Source organism: Penaeus vannamei, chromosome 9 (assembly GCF_042767895.1).
Source record: "Penaeus vannamei isolate JL-2024 chromosome 9, ASM4276789v1, whole genome shotgun sequence".
NCBI classification, from domain to species: Eukaryota; Metazoa; Arthropoda; class Malacostraca; order Decapoda; family Penaeidae; genus Penaeus; species Penaeus vannamei.
This window is the reverse complement of record NC_091557.1, coordinates 45800397-45810396: the sequence shown is the minus strand read 5'-3', so window position 1 is coordinate 45810396 and position 10000 is coordinate 45800397. Positions and strand designations below refer to the sequence as shown.

The 10000-nt window shown below is 37.3% G+C and overlaps 3 protein-coding genes across 3 annotated transcripts; all 3 read right to left on the bottom strand.

Moving 5' to 3' along the window:
- Nucleotides 1-300: 300 nt before the first annotated feature.
- Nucleotides 301-1011, bottom strand: LOC113830481 (keratin-associated protein 19-3-like). Its single transcript, XM_027383689.2, has 2 exons — nucleotides 980-1011; nucleotides 301-722 (listed from the first exon to the last, which is right to left on the bottom strand). Exons 1-2 carry the CDS (start codon nucleotides 989-991, stop codon nucleotides 306-308), a joined length of 429 nt encoding a protein of 142 aa, XP_027239490.2. The 5' UTR covers nucleotides 992-1011; the 3' UTR covers nucleotides 301-305.
- A 2829-nt stretch (nucleotides 1012-3840) lies between these two features.
- Nucleotides 3841-4467, bottom strand: LOC138862603 (keratin-associated protein 19-3-like). The gene is made up of 2 exons (XM_070125055.1): nucleotides 4456-4467; nucleotides 3841-4257 (listed from the first exon to the last, which is right to left on the bottom strand). The coding sequence occupies exons 1-2, from the start codon at nucleotides 4465-4467 to the stop codon at nucleotides 3841-3843; spliced, it is 429 nt and encodes a 142-aa protein (XP_069981156.1).
- Nucleotides 4468-6882: 2415 nt separating this feature from the next.
- On the bottom strand, nucleotides 6883-7568 carry LOC113830487 (keratin-associated protein 19-3-like). Its single transcript, XM_070125054.1, has 2 exons — nucleotides 7557-7568; nucleotides 6883-7299 (listed from the first exon to the last, which is right to left on the bottom strand). Exons 1-2 carry the CDS (start codon nucleotides 7566-7568, stop codon nucleotides 6883-6885), a joined length of 429 nt encoding a protein of 142 aa, XP_069981155.1.
- Between the last annotated feature and the right edge of the window lie 2432 nt (nucleotides 7569-10000).

Below are 10000 nucleotides of genomic sequence, written 5' to 3'. Positions count from 1 at the left end.
ATTGATAGTATATCGACATTTGGCTATTAAACGTTCATTATTGCTCTCATTTTTTTATTCTTATTTGTCATGCTGCCATTTTTGCATTAAAACTTATTTCAGTAATGAGCTCATTGTTTTTAAAAGGCAAAATATATCTTGACTATCAAATTGTTGTTCTAGCTTTGGGTTCTTAATATTTAAATTCTCCACGTGTATATCATTGTTATTAATAACATGGTATTCATTGTTCATGGATTTGGAAATAAGATCAGAGTCAATGCATGTCTTTATTTTTTCGATATTGGGAATATGACGGAAATGATTTACCCGTAGTATCCATAGCCAAAAGGTTGGTAAAGGCCGTAGCCAAATGGACGGTAGAGGCCAAAACCATAGGGTCGGTAAAGGCCATAGCCATAGCCTCCGTAGTGAGGCTCTGGATCGGCCTCAGCCTCCCTCTTGCCGATGCCGTGGGTGTGGACGTAGGAGTGGGCGTGAGGGGCATAGAGGTGTCCGTAGGGGTAGCCGTAGCCTCCATAGTGTCCTCCGTAGTAATGTGGTTCAGCTTCTGGTTCGGCTTCACGTTTAGCTACAGCGTGTACGTGCACATGACCTCCAGGGACAACGTAGCCATAGCCATAAGCACGGTAAGGGTGGACGTAGTGTCCAGCATATCCGTAATGGGGTTCAGCTTCCCTCTTCTGCTCTGCTGCCACGGCGGCAGCCAACAGAACTAGAACCTGGAGAAAAAAGCACATACGCTCCTGATATGACTTTGAATTTTGCATTGTGAAGAAAGTTTAAAAAGAAAATGATTTTTTGTGATGCATTCACTAAACTATTTAAATTTTACTCTCGATCTGAATACTAATTAGTACAGTACTTTAATGTAATCGCTATTAATTTTAGAATCCTCGGAGCACAATTTGGTATCAGATGCCTTAATATCTATAGAATAAGTAATGATACATTTATGAACATCAAAACAAAATCTTACCAGGAACTTCATGGCGGAGGCTTCAGGGTGTGGAGTGGCGAAGGAAGGATGGACACGACTTATATACCATCTGACTCCGCCCACAACACCTGTGTCCTCGCCTCCGTTTGTCTGGAGCGACAAGCAGGCGAGGTGTAATAGCACAGATGATCATCATGACGGAAGTCCTAATGCCTCATTTATTCTTCAAAGCATAGGCATTGTAGCATAAGATTCCGAAATGCGTAAATGTTCTAACAAATTAGACGCTAAATTATATGTATGGTACATACATGCATATATACATCCATCTATCCATATATACATGCAAATACATACACACATGCATATAAAGTTTATATTTGTATTGATATAATGTTATTTTCCTTATTCGGTTTGCTAGCTGATAATAAATTTGTTATAAAAATCCTTCGTTATGTTTTTCCCTTGAAATCTCAGCTGTCAATGCTAATCATTAAAAGACATATTACTGAAATGTATCTATGGAATTAATATGAAATATTTACATCTGTTTTAAAATGTCTTTTATTGTTAACGGATATCTTATGAGTTATGCCTTAGAAAAGGTTCTGCATATGTTTAGTAGCATTGCTTATCATAGTGTCGGTTAGGCAAGGTAGTCAGGGCATATCTTTATTTTTCTCTTGATATGGTCTCATGTTGAAAAAAGATTCACCCATAACATCCATAGCCAAAAGGTCTGTAATAGCCACAGCCCATAGCCAAATGGACGGTAGAGGTCAAAACCATAGGGTCGGTAAAAGCACCAGCCATATCCTCCGTAGTGAGGCTCTAGTTTGGCCTCAGCCTCCTTCTTGCCGATGCCGTGGGTGTGGACGTAGGAGTGGGCGTGAGGGGCATACAGGTGTCCGTGCGGGTAACCTAACGTAGTGTCCTCCTTAATAATGCGGTTTGGCTTCACACTTAGCTAAAGTGTGTACATACGTCTATATGGCTTCCAGGGATACCACAGCAAAAACATCAGGTTAGTTCTGCTGGCGGCAAACTAGAACCAAGCTACTTACCAGGAATTCCATGGCTTTTGGGTGGTGGAGTGGCGAAGGAAAGATAGTCATGACAGGCCCGTACTTTTAAAACCTTTCGCCAGTGCTGGCGTTCAATTTCGCCGGGCGGTCGGGAATTTCGTACTATTATAAGCATGGCAAGTGTTCGCTAGGCGATCTATCGCCAGGGCTGGCGAAAGATCGTATTGGAACAGTCTGGCCCTCCCTTTCCCGTGATTGAATACCATGTTCTTGCTTTCAAATGATAAATTAGAAACATATTTGGGAATATAATATAGGAATCACATTGTTGCTATGGTGACGCTGTGCATAGATGGAAACAAATTTGCCTTTTTCGCGTTTTTCCAATCGCCGAAGCGCTAGTTTTAGCAGGAATACAAGGTGCTAGCGCTTGGTGATCGCTCGCCTTGGCGAACGTTGGGTTTTAAAGTAAAGCTTCCCTCGTTCAGATGATCGCCTATTTCCACGCCTCCATTTGAAATGGGGCCTTAGGGCATTTGAAATGGGACCTTAGGATCCTTTATGTAAACAATCTTATTGTATTTTTTAATCAAATGAAGAAACTACCGCCATTAGTGGATATAAATTACCAGCATGAAGAAATATTACCTAAAGCAACAGTATGGAAAGTGGAGTTGAGGGCCACTGCGGTTGTGAATGACAGCATAGAATATGGTTACAACCATGACGATCTTGGAGGCCTCGTGAATGTACGCTCTATAAGCCAATGTGAAGTTAAAGCTGACGCTGAGCTGTGTTATAGACAGCAGAGAAGTTATGGCTTTCCAAATGGCAATCTGGATGGACGTGTTCATGTCTCCGATCTTAGGCATCGGTAAATGCGTTGATGCCGTCTCAGAATATTGGTAAACAGCCATATTGTATCCTTCCCGTGTTTTCGATTTCATCAACCTTCTCCAAGAGTTATAATCTTGCGCTAGCAATCCTCAGAACTGAATTGTAGACAGGAATTAAGTTTGTTCCCTAACAATGGAAAGCTTAAAGAAGGAAGGAATTTTGTTATAGAATTCCAAGTTGTCAGATGAAAAAAAGTAGTGCAATGGCATATCAGGAATTTATATAGTATTGGTAAATGTTCAAATCCACCACAGACAGGGAGATAATAACATCTATCTATCACATCTGGTTATAACAATATTTTCGTTCGTAAGCTAAAACTTTTATTTACTAAACTTAGGAGACAATCTCGTCATTATTTATGGACAGACGATTAGTTTACAAATAAAAAATTTCCTTACTTGTGCTTTTTCATGCGCATATATCCTATATATGGATATGCCTACGGCTATTCATGTGCACAGACACACACACACACACACACACACACATACACATATATATGAATCTTTAGACATTTATGTATATATACATATACATATATATATTTACAGTACAAATGTGTATGTTCAAACATTCTGTATGTTCACATATGTGCGTGGGAGTCGAAATAATATAAATATTTTTTTTCTCTTTCTCACACACTGAAACTCTCTTTGATAATTTATAAGTATTGATGGCATATCGACATTTGGCTATTAAACGTTCATTATTGCTTTCATTTTTGTATTCTTATTTTTCCAGCTGCCATTTTTGCATTAAAACTTATTTCAGTAATGAGCTCATTGTTTTTAAAAGGCAAAATATACCTTGACTATCAAATTGTTGTTTTAGCTTGGGGTTATTTATATTTAAATTCTCCACGTGTATCTCATTGTCATTAATAACATGGTATTCATTGTTCATGGATTTGGAAAGAAGAGCAGAGTCAATGCATGTCTTTATTTTTTTCGATATTGGGAATATAAGGGAAATTATTTACCCATAGTATCCATAGCCAAAAGGTCGGTAAAGGCCGTAGCCAAATGGACGGTAGAGGCCAAAACCATAGGGTCGGTAGAGGCCATAGCCATAGCCTCCGTAGTGAGGCTCTGGTTCGGCCTCAGCCTCCCTCTTGCCGATGCCGTGGGAGTGGACGTAGGAGTGGGCGTGAGGGGCATACAGGTGTCCGTAGGGGTAGCCGTAGCCTCCATAGTGTCCTCCATAGTAATGTGGTTCAGCTTCTGGTTCGGCTTCACGTTTAGTTACAGCGTGTACTTGCACATGACCTCCAGGGACAACGTAGCCATAGCCATAAGCACGGTAAGGGTGGACGTAGTGTCCAGCATATCCGTAATGGGGTTCAGCTTCCCTCTTCTGCTCTGCTGCCACGGCGACAGCCAACAGAATTAGAACCTGGAGAAAAAAGCACATACGCTCCTAATATGACTTTGAATTATACAGTTACTAATGACATGAAAGGAACATTATGTCATCCTTCGAAAAAAACATAGTACTCGAAAGCACCACAGCACACAGTTTGGGATCCGCTGCTCTATCATTTTAAAACACAAGCAATAGTTTGAAACAACAAACCAAGCGCTCTCTGCTTACCAGGAACTTCATGGCGGAGGCTTCAGGGTGTGGAGTGGCGAAGGAAGGATGGACACGACTTATATACCATCTGACTCCGCCCACAACACCTGTGTCCTCGCCTCCGTTTGTCTGGAGCGATACGCAGGCGAGGTGTAATAGCACTGATGGTCATGACGGAAGTCGTAATGCCTCATTTATTCTTCAAAGCTTAGACATTGTTGAATAAGTGGTAAGGTCATCCAAAATGTGTGAATTTTATTCTAACAAATTAATGGTAATCTATGTGTATGGTACATATACTTACATACATTCATACATGCATATATACATGCAAACATACAAATACGCATATAAAAATGTATGTATATATGTATATATATGTACATATTTACTTATGTATACGTATACACATATATACATACATATACACATTTACATATATATCCACACATATATAAATGAAAACACACGTGCTTAATTTTGTATGTATACGCTACATATAAATCTACACCCGTACATATACATACATATTTGTGATTGTTTTTATATCTGCGCATATATAGAGATTCACATTCACACACACGCACACATATTTATATAGATGTTTATATAGCGGGATAAATAACCATATACATATATAACTAGATACGCACATGGATGAATATATATCAATATTCATGCATAAACTTTTGTATTCACAAAAAAACATCTTTCTGTATATGTGTGCGCTTTATATTTGTATATAGGTGTGGAAAATCGGCATATACATACATACATACATACATATATATATATATATATATATATATATATATATATATATATATTACTCATGCACACACACACGCACACACACACACACACACACACACACACACACACACACACACACACACACACACACACACACACAAACACAAACACACACACATATATATATATATTTACACACATACACGCTTATATATATATATATATATATATATATATATATATATATATATATATATATATATATATATATATATATATATATTTACACACATACACGCTTATATATATATATATATATATATATATATAAATATATATATATATATATATATATATATATATATATATATATGTATATATGTATAAATATATATATATATATATATATATACATATATATATATATATATATATATATATATATATATATTGGAATAGCTATGCATATATATATATATATATATATATATATATATATATATATATATATATATATATATTTATATATATATATATGTATATATTCATATTTATGTATATAAATTCATGTCTATGTTTATATAGTAGATATATGTATATGTGCATATATAGATGTGTAGGTATATATATATATATATATATATATATATATATATATATATGTATATATATATATATATACGCAGTATATGTATATATATATTGAATATGCATAAACACACATATATCTATCTATCTATATCTATCTATCTATCTATCTATCTATCTATCTATCTATCTATCTATCTATCTATCTATCTATCTATCTATCTATCTATCTATCTATACATTCATATATAGCTATATACCTATATATATATACATATAATATATATATCCACATATTCATATATATATATATGTATATATATGCATATATTCACAGACACACACACACGCACACACAAGGATATATTAGTATATATAGAACACCAAATTTAGTCATGTTGGAAGAAATATTTTTCACCTTCTTTTTCAATCTTTTCATATTAAAGATTTCTTGATCTGTTTCATATTAAATATTTTCAATTCTTCTGTGAATTTCTCATTCTCCTTTTCCATCCCTTAAGAGAAATGGTAACTACTATATATATGTAGTGTATCTACTTATTATGATATATATCTATGTACATATATTCTATAAATCCCCAGGATTATCCAAGACCAAACACATACGCACGCACATATATATCATTAGAATTATTGTTTTTACCAATCTTAAATATCAGCTCCATTTGAAATTTTCAGATCTAAAACATTAGAATTTCCATCCTTAATTTACGCGATAAGTTTCACACTTTTACAAATTCATATTTATGTTGATATGTTATTTATTTTCATTAATCAGGTAGCTTGCTCATGATGAATTTGATGAAAAACGTCAATCATTCGTTAATATATATATTATTTTCCTTGAAATCTCAGCTGTCAGTACTGAGATGCATCCATGCAATCAATGAATTATTTTTATTTTAAGTTATTATAATTCCTTTTATAGATAAGGGATATTTTTATGAGTTATACCCTACAAAAGGTTCTGCACATGTTTAGTAGCAGTGCTCATCATATCAGTTATGCAAGGAGTTGAAGTTAGGACGACAGTCAGTGCATGCCTTTATTTTCTCTTCGATATAGCTTCAAGTTCCAAAGAATTCATCCATAGTATCCATAGCCAAAAGGTCGGAAAAGGCCGTAGCCAAATGGACGGTAGAGGCCAAAACCATAGGGTCGGTAGAGGCCATAGCCATAGCCTCCGTAGTGAGGCTCTGGTTCGGCCTCAGCCTCCCTCTTGCCGATGCCGTGGGTATGGACGTAGGAGTGGGCGTGAGGGGCATAGAGGTGTCCGTAGGGATAGCCGTAGCCTCCATAGTGTCCTCCGTAGTAATGTGGTTCAGCTTCTGGTTCGGCTTCACGTTTAGCTACAGCGTGTACTTGCACATGACCTCCAGGGACGCCGTAGCCATAGCCATAAGCACGGTAAGGGTGGACGTAGTGTCCAGCATATCCGTAATGGGGTTCAGCCTCCCTCTTCTGCTCTGCTGCCACAGCGGCAGCCAACAGAACTAGAACCTGGAGAAAAAAACACATACGCTCCTGTTATGACTTTGAATTTTGCATTGTGAAGAAAGTTTAAAAAAAAAATTATTTTTTGTGATGCATTCACTAAACTATTTAAATTTTACTCTCGATCAGAAGCCTAATTAGTACAGTACTTTAATGTAATGGCTATTAATTTTAGAATCCTCGGTGCACAGTTTGGTATCAGATGCCTTAATATCTAAAGAATAACTAATGATACTTTCATGAACATCGAAACAAAATCTTACCAGGAACTTCATGGCGGAGGCTTCAGGGTGTGGAGTGGCGAAGGAAGGATGGACACGACTTATATACCATCTGACTCCGCCCACAACACCTGTGTCCACGCCTCCGTTTGTCTGGAGCGACAAGCAGGCGAGGTGTAATAGCACTGATGATCATCATGACGGAAGTCGTAATGCCTCATTTATTCTTCAAAACATAGGCATTGTAGCATAAGATTCCGAAATGCGTGAATATTCTAACAAATTAGACGCTAAATTAAATGTATGGTACATACATGCATATATACATCTATCTATATATACATGCAAATACATACACACACATATATAAAGTTTATATTTATATGGATATAATGTTATTTTTTTCTTAATCGGTTTGCTTGCTGATGATAAACTTGATATAAAAATCCTTCGTTATGTTTTTCCCTTGAAATCTCAGCTGTCAGTATTAATAATTAAAAGAGTTATTACTGAAATTTATCTATGCAATTTATATGAAATCTTTACATCTTTAGTTTTCTCTTCGATATGATCTCATGTTGAAAAATGATTCACCCATAATATCCATAGCCAAAAAATGTCTGTAATAGCCATAGCCCATAGCCAAATGGACGGTAGAGACCAAAACCATAGGGTCGGTAAAGGCCATAGCCACATCCTCCGTAGAGAGGCTCTGGTTCGGCCTCAGCCTCCCTCTTCCCGATGCCGTGGGTGTGGACGTAGGTGTGGGCGTGTGGGGCATACAGGTGTCCGTGCGGGTAACCTAACGTAGTGTCCTCCTTAATAATGCGGTTTGGCTTCACACTTAGCTAAAGTGTGTACATACGTCTATATGGTTCCCAGGGATGCCACAGCAAAAACATCAGGGTATTTCTGTTGGCGGCAAACTAGAACCAAGCTACTTACCAGGAATTCCATGGCTTTTGGGCCGTGGAGTGGCGAGGGAAGGATAGTCACGACTTAGGCCCGTAGCTTTAAAACCTTTCACCAGGCGATCGGGAATTTCGTACTATTTAGAGCATGGCAAGTGTTCGCTAGGCGATCTTTCGCCAGGGCTGGCGGAAGATCGTATTGGAACAGTCTGGCGAAGCAAAGTCGCGAGAGCCCTCCCTTTCCCGTGATTGAATACCACTTTCTTGCTTTCAAATGATAAATTAGTAACATATTTGTGAATATGATATAGGAATCACATTGTTGCCATGGTGACGCTGTGCACAGTAGATGTACACAAATTTGCCTTTCCCGCGTTTTTCCAATCGCCGAAGCGCTAGTTTTAGCCGGAATACAAGGTGTTAGCGGCTGGTGATCGCCCGCCTTGGCGAACGTTGGGTTTTAAAGTAAGGCTTCCCTCATTCAGATTATCGCCTGGCGTAGCTTCGCCAGGCGAACGCCAGCACTGGCGAAAGGTTTTAAAAGTATGGGCCTTATAGATCATCTGATTTCACTACACCTGTTTCCATGCCTCCATTATACATGTGATTAAGTATCCAATTGTGTATCCAATGTACGTTTGTGTAGAATTAATGCCTAGTTTTAACCACGTATCTGATCTGATATTGTCGACCTATTTATGGTAATCTCATCACATCAGTTTAATGACTTTAAGTAAAGAGAGTTGAAAGTCTCTTCTGATTATGCAATATTCTGATCAAAAAGATATTAGGAACCTTTCATGTCCCGTGAATGCTTCTGCATGTCATGTCCAGTAATCTATATTGATATTATATATTTAGTCCTTGCTAAGGGCATTTGAAATGGGGCTTTAGGATCCTTTATGTAAACAATCTTATTGTATTTTTTAATCGAATGAAGAAACTACCGGCATTAGGGAATATATATTACCAACGTGAAGAAACTACCGGCATTAGGGAATATATATTACCAACGTGAAGAAATATTACCTAAAGCAACAGTGTGGAAAGTGGAGTTGAGGGCCACTGCAGTTGTGAATGACAGCATAGAATATGGTTACAACCATGACGATCTTGGAGGCCTCGTGCATGTACGCTCTATAAGCCAATGCGAAGTTAAAGCCGACGCTGAGCTCTGTTATAGACAACAGAAAAGTTATGGCTTTCCAAATGGCAACCTGGATGGACGTGTTCATGTCTCCGATCTTAGGCATCGGTAAATGCGTTGATGCCGTCTCAGAATATTAGTAAACAGGCATATTGTATCCTTCCCGTGTTTTCGATTTCATCAACCTTCTCCATGAGTTATGATCTTGTGCTAACAACCCTCAGAACTAAATAGTAGACAGGAATTAAGTTTGTTCCCTAACAGTGGAAAGCTTAAAGAAGGAAGGAATTTTGTTAAAGAAATCCAAGTTTTCTGAAAAAAATACTGCAATGGCATATCAGGAATTTATATAGTATTGGTAAATGTTCAACTCCACCACAGACAGGGAGATAATAACATCTGTCTATCACATCTGGTTATCACAATAT